The following is a 23,146-nucleotide window of genomic DNA, read 5'->3' as shown; positions in this document are numbered from 1 at the left end:
ACTCTTTGGGCTCTGAGGCATAGTTTTAGAGAACTTGAGCTTTTGTGAAACATGCCTGGCTGTCTGTGTGTGCCTTTTATGAGAATTTTAATTTTTTTATTTAAAGGAAAAAGAAAAGTTAGTTGCTAATCTCATCGTTGACATTTTTTTCTCCCAGGGCATTCTGGATTATCTGGATAATATGTCGCCTCAGCAAATACGAAAACTGTTTTGTATTCTCAGCACACTGGCATTTAGCAAACAGCATGAAGCCAGTAGTCACATCCAGGTAAGTGACAGTGTGTTGAGAGAGAATCTTTTAAACCTCTTCAGTTGAAATTTGTTGAACAAAATTCCCACAGCCTGTGTAGTAGTATAACTAAAGTACATAGCCATAATCCTACTGCTGCTGCTAAGTCGCCTCAGTCGTGTCCGACTCTGTGCGGCCCCATAGACGGCAGCCCACCAGGCTCCTCCATCCGTGGGATCTTCCAGGGAAGAGTACTGGAGTGGGGTGCCATTGCCTTCTCCGAGCCATAATCCTAGTATTTGTTTATTCTTTTCCTACTACAAACATTAAATGCTTACTGTATACCAAGCACCACGACAGTAGATACATATTAGACCTGCCCTTTAGGAGCTCAGTCTGTTAGTATGGAAATGAGCCTGTAATCTGCTCATTATGAAACAGTAAGAGAAGCCATTCAGGTACTGTACCAAGCGCCATGGAAAAACAGGGACTACTCTTGTTCTGTAAGGAGCATCTCCATCTAACGTGAGCGCCGTCTGGTCCTTCTCTAATTTGTGAACACCATTCACCGAAAAAGCCAAAGCCAAGCAAAGTGTCTAAAGTAAGATTGGGTTGGGATCAACTCATAGCTCTTTTGCATCTTCAGTGCCACCTTGTGGCAGTAATCCATACTGGTCTTTTAACAACTTTTTTTTTTCTTTTTTTTTACTAAGTTTAAAGAATTGGCAAGGTAGTATACACCATGGTACAAAATTCAAAAGATATGGAAAGGTAGTGAAGAATGTATCCTCCTTCTCAGTCCTCTAGGCTGAGATTCTCTAAAGGCAATCACTGTTACTAGCTTATAGCTTTCTGAGATGTGCTGAGCATTGACAAATTTGTATTTACCCATATACCTGTTTTTCCACACCTTATCATCTTGTTTTGTGTCTTGCTTGTTCCATCTAGCAGTATAGTTTGAAGATTTCATCATATCAGGAATAATAGAGCTATATCATTATGTTTTAATTGCAGTAAAACATACATAAGATAAATTTTACTATTTTAACCAGTTTCAATTATACAGTTCAGTGGCATTGAGTGTGTTCACAGTGTTGTGCAACCATCACCATTATCTGTCTCCAGAACTTTTTCATCATCTCAAATAGAAATTCTATCCCCATTAAGCAATAACACCCCATTTCCCTTTATTTATACCCTAGTGACCTCTTAGCTGCTTTCTGTGAATTTGTGTGATATAGGTACTTCATTTAAATAGTCATACAATATTTGTCCTTTTGTGTCTGGCTTATTTCACTTAGCATAATGTGTTCACAGTTCCTCCAGGTTGTAGGATATATCAGAACTTCATTGCTTTTTATGGTTGAATATTCCATTGTATATATAGACTGTAACTAGTTTATCCATTGAAGGATATTGGATTTTCCCCACCTTTTGGTTATTTTGAAGAATGCTGCTATGAACATTGATGTACAGGTGTTTCTTTTGAGTCCCTGTTTTATATACTTGGTATATACCTAGGAGTGAGATTTCTGAATCATATGAAGATTCTACGTTTACCATTTTGAGGAGCCACAAAACTGTTTTGCACAGTGGCTATACCATTTTGCATTCTAATAAGCAATAGAGGGTTCTAGTTTTTCTACATCCTTATCAACACTTGTTTGATAAGTGTATGTGTAAAGTGGTATCTCATTGTGGTATGATTTCTGTTTTCCAGATGAAAATTTGAAAGTCATCATTAGATGACTAATGATGTTGAGCATCTTACTGTATGCTTATTGGTTCTTGTATATCTTTGGAAAAAGTTTGTTCAGGTCCTTTTGCTCACTTTTTAAATGGGTTACTTTTTGTTGTTGTTGACATGTAGGAATTCTATATATATTCTGGATGTTGGTCCCTTATCAGAGAAATGATTTTCAAATATTTTCTCCCTTTCTGTGGATTGTCTTTTCAGTCTTGATAGAATCCTTTGGTGCAGTTTTGATGAAGTCCATTCAATCTTTTTTTTCTTTTGTTGCTGGTGCTTTTGGTGTCATGCTTATTTTTTAAAAAATCGCAAAATTTGAAGTCATGAAAAATTTCCCCTATGTTTTCTTGTCAGGATTTTACAGTTTTAGCTCTTAAATTTATATCATTGATCCACTTTGAGTTAATTTTTATATATGGTATAAGGTGAGGGTTCTACTTCATTTTCGTGTGTGTGGGTATCCAGTTTTCTCTAGCACCTTTTGTTGAATAGTTTGTCTTTTTCTATTGAGTGGGCTTGGCACCTTTGTGGAAAATCGGTTGACCATATGTGTGAGGGTTTATTTCTAGGATCTGTTCTATCTGTTGATCTTAATGTGCTTATGCTGGTAGCACGTTTTTATTACTATAGCTTTGTAATTTTGAAATTGGAAAGTGTGGGCCCTCCGAACTTGTTCTTTTTCAAATTTATTTTGGCTGTTTGGGGTCCCTTGACATTCCATATGAATTTTAATATGGGCTTTTCTATTTTTGTAAAAAATGCTGTTAGAGATACTTGCCTGGTGGACAACTGAGTAGGACTCTGAGCTCCCAACCAGGGGGCCCAGGTTCGATCCCTGGTTGGGGAACCAGATCCCACATGCCACAACTAGGAAGCCCTAATGCCGCAGTGAAGATTCCACAAGCCACAGCTAAGACCCAGTGCAGCCTTAAAAAACAAATATTTAAAAAATACTGTTAGAATTTTTAAAATGATTACATTGAATGAGCATATCATCATCTTAACAGTGTTCAGTCTTTAGTTCCATGAATGTGGAATACCTTTCCTTTTATTTAGGTCTTCTTTAATTTCTTTCAGTAATGTTTTGCTCTTTTTTCAATGTGCAAGTCTTTTGCCTCCTTTGTTAAATTTATTCCTAAGCACTTTTTTTTCTGTTTGATTATGTCTGCCTGAGTGGCCAACATAACTCACATTATCCATAACAAGCAACTATCCCAGCAGTAACAGTAATATCTATTATTATTGAATGGCTACCATATGACAGACACTGTTCTTGGAATTTTTTGTAATTTGGTCTCTGATCCTTGCAAAACCTTTTCCATTCTATAGATGAAAAAAATTGAGACTCAAAAAGATTGAGTGACTCATCAAAGACCACACAGTTGATAAATGATAGAAACCTTGCTGTTCTAGGTTGTTTGGTTCTAATATTTGACTCTTTGGCTGTACCATTCCAACATCTTCATCATTATTTCCTTGCAGGATGACATGCACATGGTGATACGAAAACAGCTCTCTAGCACCATATTCAAGTACAAGCTTATTGGTATTGTTGGTGCTGTCACCATGGCTGGCATCATGGCAGCAGATAGGTATGTATGGAAATTCTGACTTCTATGGCTCATGGTTAGTTAATCAAGTTGCTGTCTTAACAAAATAAAGTGTTATATTGTTTAGACATCATTATAACAGAAGAATTAAAACCATAATAAGAGAAGTTAGCAAATGTTTGTTGTTACTTTTCCATGTTCTTTTTAATCTTGACTGTATATACTACCTATAATTTTTACAAAATTGTGATTATAGTCATTACATTCTCATTGTTTAAAACTAGGGATTGCTAAGAAATTAAGTTTTAGAAATGGTTTCTACAAAAGGGGAACCATGATCCTCCTGGGATGCTTTTTTTCTGCATCTGCTTCAATCTTAAGCATTAGACAATACAGGTTTCTCCATTACTGTGTTATTCTTGTCTGAAACACTTTGTTTGATATAAATAAAGTCTTCTTTTTTAAAAAAATTAATGAATTTATTTTAATTGTGATATAAATAAAGTCTTCTTGTGGATTTTCCCTCCTAGTACTAGTTCTTTGATTCCACAATTATAACATCTAATAGAAGCTTGGGGCTTGGTAAGTTGTTACTGTTGTGAAGTCATGAAATTTAGTTCATGCTTCTTGGAAATGATTTGTCATGAATTCCTCAGAGCTCAAGAAACATCCTTAGAGTTAGCATTAGTAATCTGTAGAGCCTGCATAGTATACTGGTTAAAAGTTCATTCTCTGGAGCCATATTGCTTGCCTGGGATCAAATATTAGCTCCATTGTTCTTAGCTGAATGATCTTGGATAAGTCATTTTACCTTTCTGTGCCTTTATATTTTCACATGTGTAAAGATATAGTATTTATTTTATAGAGTTGTTGAGAGCATTAAATAGAACAATGCCAAGTGCTTGCTCTTATGATTTTTACTAATTTAGTTAGTGTACACTTAAAAAAAAATCTGAGGTAGCCATCATTTGCTCTAGTCCACATTTTGTAAGGCCTTAATAAATACTTGGCTGTGCTTTCATGCAATTTCATCTCCACCCTAATCCTAGGGAAGGCAATTTTTAAAAATGTGTTGCTGGTTGTTGCAAAATATTACAGAAGTGAATCTAAAATAACTTGTTTTTAGAAGTAGATCTTCCAATTTGACCTCAGAGAGTGGAGACCTAAGCAATGAAGAGTGCACCCAGGTGAGTTCTTGTCTTAGGGTTGGATATGTTTATGAGTAACTGAGAAATTGCTTCTGGTCACTGTCAGCTGAGTGCCAAAGAATTGATCCTTCCGAACTGTGGTGTTGGAAAAGACTCTTCAGAGTCCCTTGGATTACAAGGAAAGCATACCAGTTAATCCTAAAGGAAATCAGTCCTGAATATTCATTGAAAGACTGATGCTGAAGCTGAAGCTCCAGTACTTTGGCCACCTTCTGCAAAGAGCCAACTCATTGGAAAAAACCTTGATGCTGAGAAAGATTGAAGGCAGGAGGAGAAGAGAACGACAGAGGACAAGATGGTTGGATGGCATCACCAACTCAATGGACTTGAGTTTGAGCAAGCTCTAGGAAATGGTGAAGGACAGGGAAGCCTGGCATGCTGCAGTCCATGGGGTTGCAAAGAGCTGGACACAACTGAGAGACTGAACAACAGATGTCACCTTACCAAAGAGTGCTTCTTTTTTCAAAATATGTTTTCCTGAACTCATAGCTCTTATAATTTGTACTACTCATTTGGCCTTTAGAATCCCCTGACTTGGGTTTTATTTTAATTCTATATCTGTCTGATCTCCTAATTGAATTGTAAATTCCTAGAGAGCAAAATAAGTGGGCCATGTTTGAAGAGTAACAGGTTGACTAGAGCATAGGGACAAGTAAGTGTATAATTGGAGAGCTGGAGATACAGCTAGTTTGGAGATAGGAACAGAGCGCTCTGAATGTGAATCAAGGCGGTTTGATGCAGCTTTTACACAGAGGTAGTCCTTAAGGGTTTTCGCGTAGAGAAACTAACCTGGCTCGTGCGTCTGATGGATTGGAAAAGAGGAAGAGTGAAAGGGAATGGACGGGTCAGGAAGCTTAGGAGAAACCTCAGGTGAGAGGTGGTGATGAGGGCTTTGCCAGTGAAATTGGAAAGGGAAAAACTTATTGTTGAATGGGGCGAATAGTTTTTAATTAGGAAGCATCAGCAACTCAAGGACGAAACCATTCTTTCTCTTCGACTGTTTCAGGTGATCTCCTTGCTACAGTTGGTTCATTCCTGCAGTGAGCAATCTCCTCAGGCCTCTGGACTTTATTATGATGAATTTGCCAACCTAATCCATGGAAGGATGCTGGCTCCAGAAGCCCTGGTGAGGCCAAGTATCTTTTCTTAAAACAGTGAAGCTCAAGGGCTGCTTTACTATATGTTCTTCAAATCCTTCTCTCTGTTGTATTGTAAAAATAGATCTGCCTGTGAGCTCTCCCATATTCTAATTGGGAAGTCTGTTCTGATTCACTCTGCCCCAGACCTCTCCTCTGAGGCCTCCTTCACATACTAAGAGTGAGAATCATGATCATTTGGTTAATGATGTTGTTAAAAGCCACCATCTATTCTGTGCCAGGCACTGTATTAAACATTTTTCATGTAGTATGTCTATTCCACATCAGAATAATGCAGTATCTTTACTGTTATTTTTTCTTTTCAGAAATGAGGAAACAGGCTTCAGAAAGGTTAATAGTTTATTTAGGGCTTTATAGGATGTACACCCTGGGCTACACCGACCTTTTTGTTTGTTTGCTTCTTGAAGGAATGGCTTGGGCAGACCATCTTTAATGATTTCCAAGATGCGTTTGTGGTGGATGCCTGTGTTGTTCCAGAAGGGTAAGTGCTGTTCACCCACTGACATGGTTGTATTGGTAAACAAATTTTGTTAGTTATGTTGATAGCTGGTACCAGTCTCAGAATGTTTTTGACTTCAGCCAAGTCTATCCTACTCCTCCAACTTCCCTCCTCCCAACCCCAACACCCCAGCAGTCCCAGCTCCAGGATTGCTAGAAGATTCCCCACATGTTCTTTCTCACTTCTCATAATAGAGAAGATTGGTTTGTTCTAGTGGTTTTTCCCATAGAGTTGCCATACCCTGATGGTGAAACCTCAGATTCTCGGTTCTCTTTGCAGTGATTATCCATTTCCTGTGAAAGCGCTCTACGGACTAGAAGACTACGATAGTTGTGATGGGATTGTCATCAACCTCCTGCCACTGTTGTTCTCTCAGGACTTTGTGAAAGATGGGAGTACACTGACTTCGCAGGAATCAGACCAAAAGTCAGTATACTTTTTCTTCTCTAAAACCTCTGTTGGTATGTTGAATGTTCACAAGGAATGCCACAGTTCTTGTAATCTGTTGGCAACTTGATTGAAAAGGATTTCTCCCAAGACAGGTGGTATTTGGATGTATTACCAAGAATGGATCAGACTCCTTGTTTTCTCCCAGATCCTGGGATTGGGATTTGCAATGGCTCATGACAGCCAACAGATACTTTGTGAGGCTGCTTTTGTTTCTGTTCCTTTTTCCTACCTGGGAATGTGTTTGTCTGCCTTTGCCAGTCATGTGCCTTCCTTCCGTCTAACCTGCACTTTATCTTACTGCGGACATTTCACTCTTACCTGTGTCTTCTTCCCTTTCAGTTCATTATCTATTTGCTGAACATCCACTACGTTCTTTGTCATATGATTTTAAAAGCAGAGATTTATTTTGGCTAAAACTCATTAATTACCACATTGGGCTCTCTATAAACATGGACTAATATGTCTATAAACTATGATCTAGAAATGGATTTTCTTTCCCAGGTTGGTTTCTCCGTTGTGCCTGGCTCCCTATTTCCGGTTACTGAGACTTTGTGTGGACAGACAACATAATGGAAACTTGGAGGAGATTGATGGTTTATTAGGTATAGAATGAAGTTACCAGATTCTTTCTTCTTTGTAACCTTTCTTTGGTAAACTTAGGGAAGTGGTACATTGGTACCTGTGCGGGGAGGGGAGGGAATTTTCTAACTTCACAGAGACTTTTAAATTGTATTTGTTGACTGCTACATGGTATGAGGGTATTTTTGAGACTAAGTGAGACTTGACCTTCAAATACTAATTAAAGGGGGAAATAAGTAGAAGGAGACCTAGCTCTGGGGGCAGCATCCAGCTTCTGTTGACTTCAACTAAAAGAGATTAGAAATGTTTGTTCTTCTCTTTCAGATTGTCCTATATTCCTCACTGACCTGGAGCCTGGAGAGAGACTCCAGTCCATGTCTGTTAAAGAGCGTTCGTTCCTGTGTTCACTCATATTTCTTACTCTCAACTGGTTCCGAGAGGTGAGCAGAGTTACTGGGACTCACCTACTGTCTGTAATTTCTCTTTAAAGGAAACTATTTTCTTGGTTTCTGTGAGACTCCCTAAAAATCGTCCACCAACCTCTAACCCCTCTGTGTCTCTTCAGTGATTGTGTCCCACCCTTCCCTAATCACATGTTCCTCTTAATGTAGCCAAATCAAAATGCTTAGAATTCACTTAATGTTGCCCATTTTTTTACTGCTTCCAAGCTTTTTCACACTATTCTGCTTCCTGCATGGAATAACTTCACCTTCTCCAATGTGAAAATACTGTTCCTTCTTACAGGAATGTGCTTAATATTTCGATTTAGTGAGATCAAGTGAAGATAGTTTTCACCATCCTTTAGAATATATTTGTACTTAATGAAATACACAATAATAATGAAATATATTGAAAATGAAAATAACATCTTCTATCTATATCACATTTCCTTTCTCATGCATATTGTTTCTAAGACTATTTATTCACTTGAGTGGTCCCTTCTTATCCTGACAACTGTATTATGATATAGGCAGGGTAGGTATTACTATCCTTGTTTTATACATATGAAATTGCAGGTATAGAGAGTTCAAAGTCATTAAAATTTATCAAACACATGTGCCAAATGCTGAACTAGTTTCTTTATTCACACTTAATCCACACAACTACATTCCCATTTTATAGTTAAAGACATAAAAGCTCAGAAAGGTTCAAGACTTGGCCAAGGTCACACAACTAGTAAGTAGCAGACCTTGGACTTGTTTCACCAAAGGTTGAACTCCCTAGCTGCAGAGCTGTTCTGCCTTGTTACTTAGCTAGGAATAAGTAGAACTGGTATTAAAAGTTAGATCCTCCTGTATGGGCCCAGGGCTATTATTCTCTGCACACCTTGCTGAGAAGACTTAGACATTGCTCACTAGGCTCACAGATCCTTTCACTGAATGGCTCTTTTAGCTCTTGCTAAAGAATGCAAATGAGGTTAAAATCTGAACAGTTCACAGATATGATTTGTACTTCTACAGGTTGTAAATGCCTTCTGTCGGCAGAAGTTGCCCGAGATGAAGGGGAAGGTGCTCACCCGATTAAAGCACATTGTAGAACTCCAGCAACTCCTGGAAAAGCACTTGGCGGGTAAGGGAATGGTCCCTGCTGGGCAGTAGTGAGGAGATGGAGGACAGCCTTTAAGCCAGACTCAATGATAGCTGCCCCTAACTCATGTGGGACAAGAAGATGTTTGCTCAACAGAAATTTTGAAAAATGAATACAGCCATTTTCCTCCCATTGTTTTCTCCAGGAGACCTTGGTGTTTGAGAAAAAATAAGATATAAAACATTGGTTGGGCTTTTGTAAATTACTTTGCTTCTTCAAACTTCAAACTTACAGTGCCCTTTACCTTCCTGAACATCATCAGGAGTAAAGCTGAGAGGCCTCTTGATACCCTCTGACCATTAAGAAAACTTGTTTTACAGTTGTAGCTTGATTTTCTGGGGCAAACACAGAACCTCCCTCAGGCTCTCATCTAAATAATTGTGTGTAAAACAAACTACTATGTGACTCTTTAGATTTTATTTTATTTTATTTTTTTGCTTTTTATTTATTTTTAGTGTAGTGGTTTTTGCCATAGATTGACATGAATCAGCCACGGATTTACATGTGTTCCCCATCCCGATCCCCACTTCCGCCTCCCTCTCCATCCCATCCCTCTGGGTCTTCCCAGTGCACCAGCCCTGAGCACTTGTCTCGTGCATCCAACCTGGGCTGGTGATCTGTTTCACCCTTGATAGTATACTTGTTTCAGTGCTGTTCTCTCTGAACATCCCACCCTCGCCTTCTCCCACAGAGTCTAAAAGTCTGTACTGTATATCTGTGTCTCTCTTTCTGTTTTGCATATAGGGTTATCTTTACCATCTTTTTAAATTCCATATATATGCGTTAGTATACTGTATTGGTCTTTATCTTTCTGGCTTACTTCACTCTGTATAATGGGCTCCAGTTTCATCCATCTCATTAGAACTGATTCAAATGAATTCTTTTTAATGACTGAGTAATATTCCATAGTGTATATGTACCACAGCTTCCTTATCCATTCGTCTGCTGATGGGCACCTAGGTTGCTTCCATGTCCTGGTTATTATAAACAGTGCTGCGATGAGCATTGGGGTACACGTGTCTCTTTCAGATCTGGTTTCCTCGGTGTGTATGCCCAGGAGTGGGATTGCTGGGACATATGGCAGTTCTATTTCCAGTTTTTTTTAATTTTTTTAATTTTTTCCATTTACTTTTATTAGTTGGAGGCTAATTACTTTACAACATTGCAGTGGTTTTTGTCATACATTGAAATGAATTAGCCATGGATTTACATGTATCCCCCATCTATTTCCAGTTTTTTAAGGAATCTCCACACTGTTCTCCATAGTGGCTGTACTAGTTTGCATTCCCACCAGCAGTGTAAGAGGGTTCCCTTTTCTCCACACCCTCTCCCAGCATTTATTGCTTGTAGACTTTTGGATAGCAGCCATGCTGACTGGTGTGTAATGGTACCTCACTGAGGTTTTGATTTGCATTTCTCTGATAATGAGTGATGTTGAGCATCTTTTCATGTGTTTGTTAGCCATCTGTATGTTATCTTTAGATATTAAATGTAAGTTTATTTTTAATTCTTAACTGTTTGGATGCTTTATATCCTTTATTTAGAATTATTTTATGTTAATTGACCATAATCAATTAATGCAATACTTCTATAAGTTATCTTTGGCCATTTTACTGTGCCAAAATGGTTAAGTGTCAAATGACCTGAAAGCATCTGATAGACAGTCAGCCATGCTTGGTAGTTCTGGAAACTAGTCTTTAGCTACTTGGGTGATTATCCTTCAAGTTTAACAGTGGTGTATGCTTGGTATACATTGACCTTCCTGCTCTGTTTCAGTCACCCCAGACTATGTTCCTCCCCTTGCAAACTTTGACTTGGAAACTTTAGAAGTAACACCTCATACCAGTACTGCCATTTCAGCAAAAATCAGAATACAAGGAAAGACAGGTATTTTCTTTCCCTCTTCCGTGTCCTCCTATGTGTTGTGTTGAATTGATTTAGAGGTTATGTGCATCAAGGCATCAGTAATTGGAGAGATTATATAACTGAACCCTTTCTTTAGCATGGTTATCAATGAACTGTAACTTAGGGTCATAAAATTAACCTCGTTCATCTCTAGATAGTCTTTAGCAGGTTGTTTCTTGAAGGCAGTGATATTTTGCAAACAAGATTACTGATTACTTCAGTTACTTTTCTCCTCTTGAAACATAAGGAGGAAAGAAACGAAAAGCAGATGGCAGCAAAACATCCTCCCCTGACGTGCTTTCAAAGGAGGATAATTCAGAATGTGACCCTACACCAGCTGAGAGGAGCCAGCAGGAAAAGGTATTGGAATGATGGGTCTCTATGAAGGTGTGTAACAACCCAGTGAAATTAGCAAAGGGCCAGCATTATCCTATGCATTTTACAGAGAGAAAAGTTACGGAAAGGAGAGGTGAACAAACTCTCCTAGGCCTTGGAGTGACCCTCTCAGTAGCAGAGATTGGGTGAGACTCGAAGTATTTGTCACTACCACACACTGGTTCTTCTCATTATTTTCTTGATCATATTACTCCCTTTTTTGCACCCCAGGAGTACTTTGAATTATCTCGTAGCAATTATCAAATTCTGTCTTTGGATGTATTCTAAATATACTTCTTTTAGCCTTTTTTCCTCTTCTGATCCCAGATTATTCCCTTCTCAGTGAATTGAGATAATATGAAATGCTTAGTAATTTCTTAATACAGATACTTAACAATTTCCTATAATTGTACCACTCACAGAGTTGGTTTGTGAAATTGCTTAAGCTGCATGGATCCCAATTATTTCTGTTCTTTAGCTGTTGTTTAGTGAATATTTGTTATGTATAACTCCTCTGATCTTCCCAAAATCAAGTTTAGTATTGATACCTATATATAATAGATGAGAAAACTTAAGACTCAGAGAGAGTAGGTGACTTGTTTGAAGTTATACAGTTAATAAGTGCTTGAGCAAGGGTTTGGAGCCAGATTTTTTGGTCCCTAAGCTCACAGTTTTCTGGTCCACACCATAGTGCCTTGATTTGCCTAATAGTTCATCCCTAAGTGGAAACCAACCAAAAGTCTCGATGTGCAACCTATATCCCAGTGTTACATTAGGTACTGTGTCTTGGGAATATTTTGAGACCTTGGTAAAAGAAAGTTGGTAAAAGAATGTAATAAAGTGTAACTTTTTGTATAAAGTAAATGCTTAACTGCACTTTGAAACCTTCATTTAAAATTAGATTAATATAGAAGCCTTGTTCTGTTGGTTACTTGTACTTTTTAGGAATTCAAAGGGAAAGAAGAAAAGACATCAGTGTCATTACAGAATTACCACGCTTTTTTCCGAGAGCTGGACATTGAGGTCTTCTCTATTCTGCGTTGTGGTCTTGTGGCCAAGTTCATCTTAGATACTGAAATGCACACTGAAGTAAGTGACAGAACTGAGATCCCAGAACTTAATCTTTTTTCAGGAATTTCCCCAGCTCTCTTCCAGTTTCACAAAAAACACCGTGACACTGGGAGAAGTTGGACCCTGGCTTCCAAAGCCTTTATATGTGAAAGTGTAGATTAATAATTATCCTCATCATCTTGATGTTTATAAATCTAAGTTTCAGGGTTTTTTTTATAGTACATTAGACATTGCAGAATATCGTGCTATATCATGCTAATGGTGTGATCCTTACTTTAAGTTACTAATAACCAGCTGTTTGGATTACTTTTATAAAGCAGCACTATTTGTGTTTATTAGTTACTCAGTGTTCTTTTCACTTTTTCATGGTATTTGTTCAGTGTCCATGAAATACTTGTTGAGTAATTTTTTTGTATTTGCCACTCACCTAGACTTTGGCAATTCAGTAGTACATACAGCATGTTACTCACCTTCATAATTTAGTAAAGCAAGCAGACAACCTTAGTACATGCTATGTGGATGATCTGAACCAAGTACCAGTGAAACTCTGAGGACAGAATGGTATTTATAATGAAATTGAAAGTGGAGGACATTTACACAGAGAAGGTACCTTTTGATATGGGATTTCACCAGAGGGTAGAGGTTTTCCAGGTTAAAAAATTTTTTTATAAGAAATTGTGTGGATTTTTGCCATAAATTTTTACAAGAATCTTTATTTTTATAAGAATGTATTGTTTTTTCAGTATTTCTACATCAGCCTATACTTGGAGGTTCTCCATAAATGTACAGTTGAGTGAAAAATTTGAAGTGAGACTGCATTGGACCCATTCTGTTTTTGGTAGTGCAATGCACTTACAACGATTCTGCCAGTCTTATCTTAATAGTAGTGAAACATTTCAGGGAGAGAAAATGCAAAAGAATTATTTAATGAACAGAGAAAAGCAAAATTTCCTTGAATTAGCCATTTTTTAAAAAGAATCCCAAGGTATTTAGGAAAGGCATCACTGGTCCATAGCTGGAAGGAGATACCAGAGGCATTTATTTCTAGAGAAGAAATGTGTCTTCTAAAACTCTACTGCCTCATTCCTATTTATTAATTTTAAATTTTGTTTTACTTAGGAAATGCATGACTTTGATTTGTTGACAGAGCACAGCAGCCATTTATGTCAGGTGGGGGAAATTTCCCCCCTTTCTTTTGGTAATGATCAGATTTTTTACACATTGTAGACAGTAAAAACATGAACTGTGTCCCCAAAAGATGGCTAGAGCATGTTGGGAATTATTCTTTCCTCCTTTCTTGTAACAGGCTACAGAAGTTGTGCAACTTCAGCCTCCTGAACTGCTTTTCTTGCTGGAAGATCTTGCCCAGAAGCTGGACAACATGCTAACACCTGTGGCCAGGAGAGTCCCCTTTCTTAAGGTTAATACAGACAGGAGCACAGGGCCTGTCCTGTAGATTTGGAAACAAAAAGGTTGTAGTAGTGAATAAGTTGTCAGTTTCTCTGATATTGTTTTTGGGTAGTGTGGTGGTAGCCCTGTTGCCAGCCCACAGTCACCTTGCTTTAGAAAGGAACTCTTAAAACCGAGAAAACAAAAAAGCCACCCAAAATAAGATGTATTTCCAAATGCCCTGAGAATTCCTGAATCCTGTTCTTTGCTTGGGTTTTGGTTTTAATACCCTCCCAAACAGCCCTTGTCCAAGGCTCAGCATAGTAGTTGACTGTCTAGAACAGTCCACAAGCTTGAGTGTATAATGGACAAATGCATGTAGCATCTGGGGAAGCCAATGGATGATAGGAACAGCAAACTGTGAAAGTTTTAGGTGTAAATGTTTAAAATATCCAGTTAATTGATTCTTTTTGAATTTAATATTTGGTCTACATTCTTATTAGACTAAATGATTTCTATTTTTGTGTGAGCTTTGTCTCATTAATAATTTGGGGTTTGTACTTCTCAAACACTGTGCTGTGCTTAATTGCTCAATTGTGTCTGACTTTGAGACCTTATGGACTATAGCCCGCCAGGCTCCCCTGTCCATGGAGATTCTCCAGGCAAGAATACTGAAGTGGGGTGCCATGCCCACCTCCAGGGGATCTTCCCAACCCAGAGACTGAACCCAGGTCACCCGCACTGCAGGCGGATTCTTTACCATTTGAGCCACCAGGGAAGCCCAGCAATACTGGAGGTGGTAGCCTATCCCTTTCCAGGGATCTTCCCGATCCAGGAACTGAACCTGGGTCTCCACATTGCAGGCAGATTCTTTACCAGCTGAGCCACCAGAGAAGTCTCCTCTCAAACATTGTGTACTCTATAAAAGCCAATCTCTTGGTTATTTGAAGATTGAGTTGAGTTTCCTCTGTCAAAATATATCCCTAGTTTCTTCTTTCCGCTCTACCTGCTGGCACAAGGTTTGGTTAAACCTCATAACAGACTCTTAGTTTCAAAGAAGTTATCCAACAGTTTCTTCCCTAGTAACTCAATTTATTATAGAGCAAAGGAAACCGGAATATTGGATTCTCACATCTCCACCAGAGATCTGCCCCAGAAATCGCGTTTAGGGTTGTTCAACTGCTGAACCCTATGTGTAACCATCTGGAGAACATTCACAACTACTTTCAGGTCAGAAGCCTATGTTAATCATTATAGAGACTTAGAAATTGCTAAATGATGAAGAGATTTCATTTTTGGCTGAAAAATCTTGAAAGGAAATGAGGGCAATTGCTAAAGCAACAGTCTTAAAAGCACCTTTCCCTTGTAGTGCTTAACTGCTGAGAATCATGGTGTAGTTGATGGACCCGGAATTACAGGTCAAGAGTACCACATAATGTCTTCCTGCTATCTGAGGCTACTGCAGATTTTTCATGGGCTTTTTGCTTGGTAAGTATGTGGCAAGTACAGTAGGTAGAGATAATCAAGAATGTCCTTGCTTCTACCTGACAGTCACCAAGGCACTTGAGGTATAGAAAAGAAGAAAAGGACTCTAAAAGGTTGTGTCAATATGACACTTATTCTTTCTGGAGTGTTTTTGTCTGCATCATTTCATTTGGTTTGGCACACTTTATCTGTTATTAACTCTTTTGAAAATCAGATGATTTGCTCTTTTCTAACCTGTAACAAATCTAGCCATTTGATTCTTGGCTAGTTCGCTGTGACACTCTTTCCCTAATAGCACCAGAGAGTGTTGTAAGAAGTTGTTACTCAGCAAGTTGTAGATAAAGTCCAGATTGTGTGGTAAAGAGCTGCAGGCAGTGTAGGCCAGGGTGTCTAGGGATGCCTTCATGAAATCGTGGGGCTTCGTGGGGCCCTTGGAGGGCGGATGGCTTTGGGGAGCTAAAGGAAGAAACTGTAAGGCACGGCGTGGACAAGAGTAGGAATGAGGGAGGTGTGTCCCTTACATGCTTCTGTTCCTCAGGGCTGGGTCTTGGCCTCTCTGTTCTCATATAAGTTTCCTTGGCAGTCTTAGCCAAGGTTAAATTCGGGCTAAAATTTAACTTCTGAGCTACAGGCATTTAACTCCCAACTGCCTACTCACCTCCTCCTTATAGCTGTGTCATTGACAGCTCAGATTCATCACATCCAAAGCTTGCTTCATCCTCCCCACCACTCCTTCTGCTTTCCCTGCCAAGACAGATGGCACCACCAGTTGCCTGAGCTAGAAGCCAGGAGTTGTTCTTTGTCCCTTCCTTCTCTCTACCCTTTCTCTGTTCTCCATCTGTTCACAAAATCCTGTTGAGTTCATCTTCTTGATTACATCTAGATGGCCACCTGTCCTGTCTTTCTCCACTGCTTCCAGACTCCTGTTATCTCTCACCAGATCTAGAACAGCTTTACAGTTGGTCTCTCTGCCTCCACTTTTCCTCTTTTGGCCCCTTCACACAGCAATTAAAGTGATCTTCACAACATAAATCTGATCGTATCCTAGCCCACCTTTGTTCTGATTGCCATTAGATTTCTCTTGAATTCAATCTCTTCTACTTAGCTTCTAAGGACTTTTATTATCTGACTCCTGCTATTCTACTCACTGTGGTGCACTCTGCCCTCCAGTTATACTGAAATAATTTCAGCACCCTATAGAGCATTTACCTGGATGGCTCCACACATACTCATCCTTCTGCCAGGATCTTCACCTTCCTTAACACCCCCCCATCCCCCAGCCCAGTCTTTTTTAACTCATCCTTGAGATCTGGATTTAAACTTCAGTTCCTCAGGACCATCTTCCCTGACCCCTAGACTGGGTAAATCTTTCTGCCTCTCTCATCACCACTTCTTTTCTAATACTCTTAGGATAAAACTTCTCACATTTTATTATAATTATTTGTTCATCTGTCTTCCCTGCTGAACTGTGAGCTCTGTGAAGGCCTAGATCAGCCATTATCATATCCTCAGTACTTAAAAACAATGCCAGATAAAGGATTTGAACAGATGCTTAATCAAGGAGATATGTGGGTGGCAAATAAACACATGCAAAGATATGCAGCAGTGTTAGTTATTAAGAAAATACAAATTAAAATTAGAGCGTGGATGCAGTAAAAAGATTTATCTTGCCAAGTGCTGGTGAGGATATAAAGTAATTGGAGCTCTCACATGCTGCTGGTGTGACTAAAATGGTATACTCACTTTTGAAAATCATTTGGCAGTTCATCAGAAAGTTAAATATACACCTACCATACCACCCAACCATTTTCCTGCTAGTAAAAGTAGTAATTTATCAAAGAGAATGAAAGCATATGTCTGCAGAGTCTTGTATATGAATATGTGTTGGAGTTTCATTTGTAATACCCTCAAATTGGAAACAATTCAAATGTTATAAAATGGTGAATGGATAACAAATTGTAGTGTCTCTATGTGGTAGAATACTAAATGCAACAACATGGATGAAAAAAGAATTATATTGAATAAAAACCAAGGCTGTAAGAGTATGTAGTACTTTGATTCTAGTTATGTTAAGTTTTAGAAAAAGCACATAATCATGTAATGACAGAAAACAGTTCATTGGTTGCCTCTCATTGGGTGGGAGGATGGAAGGAGAGCTAGATTACAAAAGAATACAAGGAAACTATTAAGAGGAATAGATATGTTTATTATTTTCATTGGGGTGATGGTTTCTTGGATTTATAAGTCACGGATCAAATTCAGCATTTTAAATGCATGCAGTTTACTGTATGTCCATTACACTTGAATAAAGCTATTCATGAAAAAAAAAAAGGCCCTCAGAATTAATTTGTGGAAGGGAAGAGAGACTACCACTGGTGATGCGGAAATGTTTCTAGAGGAGTTAAAGTTCCAGGGGTTCAGGTTGTGCTGGGCCTTGAAGGTCAGGCGAAAGAATTTGAATGTTGTCCAGGAAGGCAATTTTGCAGTTTTATGATCACATCCGTGGTATAGTGAAAGCAGTGTTTTAGAAAAATCCTCTTGGCAGCAACAGGCTGGCCTAAATGGATTGGAAAGGCGGCCAAAAAGACCAGTGAAAAGATGTTGGCATGATCCATGCATGGGATGATGATAAGGGCCTCGCCTAGAATGATGGTCTTGGCTTGGAAAGGACGAGATAGTAGGAAAGATAATCAGAAGACAGAACTGTCAAGATTTGACTTAATGTGGTATGGATTAGACATTGATTTAAGCAGTTTCACAGAATTATTCCTGGGGTTTTTTTTGTTTGTTTGTTTGTTTTTGAGAATACTGACAGCCATCTCTAAAATGTGGAGAGCAGAGTTTTTTCCCCTTGGAAATAAACCTAGGAGGAGGACTGTTAGGTCCTTAGGAAGAGGCTGTTTTGGGTGCCCCTTAGCTTCTAGTCTGGCATTCAGAGCTGTGACTGGATTTAGCACTTGTGTACCTTCAGTGCTTTAGTGCTTTTTCTTCTGTTGGTTTATCGACGGTACAGAGCAGTGGCCAGGATCCTTAAATGCTGTCCACATAAGTCTGCCTGAAACTGAGCTCGGCCACCTTTCCTTGATTTTCCTTTAGGAGTGGATTCTGTCAACTTCAAAATAATAATTTACTATACTCAGCCCTTGGGACCCTTGCTAGCCGAATGAAGCCAGGAGAGCGTGACCAATCCATGGAGGAGCTGCTCAGGTGAGCTGGACCGCATGTCCCTGAGAGCTATCTAAAGAAATTCCTAGGAATAAAACTGGCAAGATTTCTTGGAGATAACTTGGTATTCTCACGGCCTTTTCCTCATTTATGTGAGCTTTCTCATGTGTGTATTCAGATATATCCTGAAGCTTTAGAAACTGTTGAATAAATCAAACTAAATCCTCATGTGTCCATCCTGTTAAGTTTGCGTTTTCAGGTAATGATGGTGAAAGTGCTAGCCATCTGTAGTCAACTCTTGATTATCCAGGTACCTACTCTGTCTCCTAATTGGGTTGGATAATTAGGTAGCAGTCAGTTATCACTTCCCTCACCTTGAAAGAAGAGGAGCCTAGACTGAGAAGCACAGGAGATGAGGAGCTCTGGGAGCATGGCTTCAGCCTCTGCCCCAGCTTCACCCAGAGCAGTTTGGTCCTTCCCCTACCTCCCCTGAGCGCCTAGGCCATCCCTGAGTCCACAGTCTGCCTTTAGAACCTTATTTCATTTTCAATATAGTTCTTTTAAATTTGTTTGACTTACTTTCCACCAGTCAATCACTACTTGACTCTGGTTTTGTTTTAACTACAATTTTATTTTTTTATTTTTTTTTCATAACTACAATTTTAGATTAATTGTGTTTCTTCATCTGCCATTACTTCAGAATATGAAACGCTAACCGCATATGATACATTTACCAGAAGCTCTGCCTTATCATTTCCTTTCACCTTGTCCCTATGAACCCATAATTTAAACATTATACTCAGTGTGTTGCCTGTTGCCTTAAAGAGCAAATAATTTACCCAGACTTGCACAAGTCAGCATGGCCTAGGCTGACACTTGGGTTATCTTTTCAATGCCAGCACCCCATACACTGGGTCAGGCTTCTACGCCCTGGGTTTCTCCATACAAAGTTACATTGCTCTATAAGATCTTGAAAGAAGGTTCTACTAAAGCACCTTGCAAATGAGGAGGATTCTGCTTAGACCATCAAGCATTTCAGTGGACTTGTATAATTCATGGATTTAGACACATCTGTAATACTTGTGGTGGGTTTTTTTCTTCATTGTCTCTGTACAGGCAGAGCTTCCATTACTTGCAGAATTTCCATGCCAGCATTCCCAGTTTCCAGTGTGCTCTTTATCTCATTAGACTTTTGATGGTCATTTTGGAGAAATCTACAGCTCCTGCTGAGAACAAAAGACAAATTGGTGATGGATCCTCTTTTCTTCTTCATGAGTAGACTAGTAAACTTGGGGCTTCCTAGAACCTTATAAATTTTACAAGCAAATCTCTCCATCACTGTGGATATGCCCTCTTACTATACCAAGAAGGACATAGTCCCAGTAGAAGCTATGTCTGAGCTCTGCTGACATGGCTTAAACTGAGTGTGGTTAGTTTACTTGGCTGGATTTGCTGTTTAACTTTTGTTTATTCATATCCTTCCTTTGTTGTTGTTGTTATTAAGTATCTGAGACATTTGACAGAAAAACAAAAGCCATTAAGTTAATAAAATGGGACAGAAAGGAGAAATCAGGATTAAGTGTAAAGAAAAGTCTGGTCCTATCCCTGATATTTTTCTTTAACTATCCTTGACATAGCTCTTAGAATGCATCTCACTGATAAATCTTAGTTGGCAGCGCAGGCAGAAAGCATGAAGAAAATGCAAAACCTTTATTATTCCTGTTGCTTAAAGGGGGAGGGTTTTATATGAATCTTGGAGGTCCATACTATTTATTGTTTATTGGCCTGCCAAGGAGTACCCGAGATGGACTTCCCACTGCCCAACAGCATTTCCTTACTCTGTGTGTCTGTATGGTTCATGTCTGTGTCAAAACAGGATAAGAGGGTGGGACATGTTAGGTCTTAGAGAAATGGATTTATTTCTGGTAGAAGGACTAATAGAACAGGAACTCATGAGAGCTTTTTTTTCCCCAAAGTTGTCTGTTAGCCTAGGAATTTCATAGTAAATGTAAAAGAATAACCTTTTTGATCAATTATCATCCCCCGAAGACTGCAAAACAAGAATGCAGAACATTCTTTGCATTCAAAACAAGAGTGCAAAATCATCCCCCAAAGACTGCAAAACAAGTTCATTTTCCATGAATGAAATTTGTCTTGTTTCACCAACAGCTTCCCTGGCCAAACAGTTCCTCTGTCGAGTGTGGCCTAGTGGAGAGAAAGAGAGGAGCAACATTCCTAATGACCAGCTCCAGTCTTTGCTTGGGTAAGAGGCTCAGCTTTTGTCCACAAGCCAAATAGCCTTCCATTTGCCCCTGTTAGGATCCCTTGTCTGGTCAAAAACTGAGAAATTTATCTTGGTTGACGATAATTTGGACGCAGTGAAATAGGTGTGAAATTAATGTAATTTAGAATATGTGGACTTTCAGATCCTCTAGTTCTGTTTTATACTGTCAGTTCTTTAGTAAATCAAATCATAGAGGAAGTGGAGTATCCTGCCTTGTTAACCCATGAGTCAGATATTGCCTGCCATATCTAAGACACAGCCATCACTTCCAAGATGTCTAACTATTTCTAATGGAGACATCATTTCCTTTACTCCTGACAGGTAATTGGAATCTTTATTTTATTAAAAATAAATGCTGGAAATTCCTTGGTGAACCACTGGTTAGTGCTCAGCACTTTCACTTCTGTGGCCCTGGGTTCAGTTCCTGGCCAGGGAACTAAGATTTTGCAAGTTGTGTGGCATAGCGAAAAATAAATTAATAAAATAATTGCTAACAGTTGGTTTAAAGCTTAGTACCTGAATATGTCTCAAGAAAGAAATCTTGATTTAGAAATTCTGTAACATGTGTTCATACTCCTATGGCTATCAATGCAGCATCTACCTGGAGCACACAGACAGTGTACTGAAGGCCATAGAGGAGATTGCTGGTGTTGGTGTCCCAGAACTGATGAACTCTCCTAAAGAAGCCTCTTCCACATTCCCTACACTGACCAGGTAAGGGAGTTCTCTCCTCTAGTCCTTTCCCTAAGTTAGAGTCATACTAATGTATGTAGGTTCCAAATAACTACCTTACTCTTCATCTAGTTCTGATACAGGAGGTATGTGCAGTAATTTTTTCAACATATAGAATGTCTCCTGTGAATTCTCTTCAAGCAGCCTTCACCCTGCCCATATGAAAGGATGTTATTGAGGAATGACTTTTCAGTAGTTACAGTTTTTAGAGACATTGGATATTTAATCACCAAACTTTTCAGTGCTTTCACCCTTTATGTGTGAGATTATTTTTACAATATTTTAACCACCTTTAGAAGGATACAGTGATTATTGTGTCTAACCGTATGTGTCTCAGTTAATGGGTTTTGTGTCTCAAAGTATCAGTGGTTATCTGATATTCATATGGTCTTTATAGTTTATAATGCACTCTTATATCCCTTATCTCTTTCGATCCTTTTGATGAATTTGTGAGGTAGATAGCATTACCCCTGTTTTACCGATAAGGAGAATGCGCTTTAGAGAGTGAGCTTGCTTGGAACTGGCAACTTAAAAGTTGGATCTTCTGACCACTACTTTCCTCCTCTTACTCTGCCACCACACTCTCCCTTTGTGAAATTAACCCCATAGTTTCATAGGCCGTCTTCTTGGCTCATTTCTAAATCCTTCTTTCTCTCACATCCTCCTCAAGTGGACCCTGGTGAAAGCATGTTTTGAGAGGTGGGGAGGAAAATCACTTTGGGTTCCCTGGTTTCTTCCCAGGACTTTCTTTGTGATGAGTGCATCATTGTGTGAGTGTCATACTTTTCTCTTCTAGGACCACGTTCGTCATTTTCTTCCGAGTAATGATGACTGAGCTAGAGAAGACAGTGAAAGGTCTTCAGGCTGGAACAGCAGCAGATTCACAGCAGGTGAGTCAAATTGTCCCACCTCAGAAAGCAGACTCTGGATTATTCGGAAGATGCTAGTGGTTCTTCTCCTTGGGTCTAGAATTTTCTCCTAAGCTATTTCCTTTGACTTACTGAGATCCAGAACTTTTTTCAAAGAGTTCTTGATTTCCTTTCCTCTAGTTGGAAGTGAGAATTAGGCAATTTTCCCTGGCTTCTTCCTGGGGGTAACCTTGGACTCCATAGAGCTAGTCTGGAAAAAAATATCTTTGGTTGCAGCCTCATGTACCCAGCTGCAACTTGTGAGCTGGCATGAGGTGAACATGCCTGTTTCAGATGCTGTGGTCCTAGACCTTGGCAACCTGCTAACCAGAACAGAACTAGCCTGCTGGGAGCAAGAGCTTGCTTAGGGAATCAGAGAAACTACAGGGATATGTTGCAGAGGCTTTTTCCTACTTATAAGTTATTGAAGAGGAGTTGTCTTCTTAGAAAGTCTCAATAAGGTACCTTAGTGATACCATATATATGCAGGACTCCAAACCATCTTGTGGGTTCACTGGTTGCCACATCTCTTTAGGAAGATAATTGGTTTAAATCACTATATAGCTCTGTAGTTCAAGAACCATATACTAGTGGCAACATGGTAAAAGAAGTATATGGCTGCAATTCAAAGATGCTGTATATTTGGCTGCCCCCAGATTCATGAAGAGAAGCTCCTCTACTGGAACATGGCTGTTCGAGACTTCAGTATCCTCATCAACCTGATAAAGGTGAGTATGGAGAGGCTCCCTGTTCATCTCACTGGCTAACTGCAGAAACTGCCAAGGGGCCCGACTTCCAAAGTGGACCCCTCAGCTCCTCTCCC

General features: G+C 39.2%; 1 protein-coding gene across 6 annotated transcripts in view; it reads left to right on the top strand.

Moving 5' to 3' along the window:
• The window catches only part of FANCD2 (FA complementation group D2), a 51,284-nt gene that overhangs the window by 19,530 nt on the left and 8,608 nt on the right, over window positions 1-23,146 (top strand). For 4 of the 6 annotated variants that reach the window (XM_070455554.1, XM_070455555.1, XM_020887535.2 and 1 more), the window contains 21 exons: window positions 158-268; window positions 3,462-3,571; window positions 4,656-4,716; window positions 5,744-5,863; window positions 6,302-6,375; window positions 6,673-6,819; window positions 7,345-7,445; window positions 7,747-7,862; window positions 8,883-8,991; window positions 10,786-10,896; window positions 11,162-11,274; window positions 12,235-12,378; window positions 13,667-13,780; window positions 14,851-14,979; window positions 15,119-15,237; window positions 18,331-18,441; window positions 19,516-19,646; window positions 20,569-20,662; window positions 21,278-21,397; window positions 22,212-22,305; window positions 22,980-23,051. In XM_070455554.1, the coding sequence (XP_070311655.1) occupies window positions 158-268; window positions 3,462-3,571; window positions 4,656-4,716; window positions 5,744-5,863; window positions 6,302-6,375; window positions 6,673-6,819; window positions 7,345-7,445; window positions 7,747-7,862; window positions 8,883-8,991; window positions 10,786-10,896; window positions 11,162-11,274; window positions 12,235-12,378; window positions 13,667-13,780; window positions 14,851-14,979; window positions 15,119-15,237; window positions 18,331-18,441; window positions 19,516-19,646; window positions 20,569-20,662; window positions 21,278-21,397; window positions 22,212-22,305; window positions 22,980-23,051 (2,301 nt within the window). Of the gene's footprint in view, window positions 1-157; window positions 269-3,461; window positions 3,572-4,059; window positions 4,112-4,655; window positions 4,717-5,743; window positions 5,864-6,301; window positions 6,376-6,672; window positions 6,820-7,344; window positions 7,446-7,746; window positions 7,863-8,882; window positions 8,992-10,785; window positions 10,897-11,161; window positions 11,275-12,234; window positions 12,379-13,666; window positions 13,781-14,850; window positions 14,980-15,118; window positions 15,238-18,330; window positions 18,442-19,515; window positions 19,647-20,568; window positions 20,663-21,277; window positions 21,398-22,211; window positions 22,306-22,979; window positions 23,052-23,146 lie in introns of those variants that run through there. The other 2 variants (XM_070455553.1, XM_070455556.1) reach the window with 2 other exon arrangements.

The sequence above is a fragment of the Odocoileus virginianus genome, chromosome 26 (genome assembly GCF_023699985.2).
Source record: "Odocoileus virginianus isolate 20LAN1187 ecotype Illinois chromosome 26, Ovbor_1.2, whole genome shotgun sequence".
NCBI lineage: Eukaryota > Metazoa > Chordata > Mammalia > Artiodactyla > Cervidae > Odocoileus > Odocoileus virginianus.
Note: the sequence above shows the minus strand (reverse complement) of the source record. Positions and strands in the feature narration are given on the sequence as shown.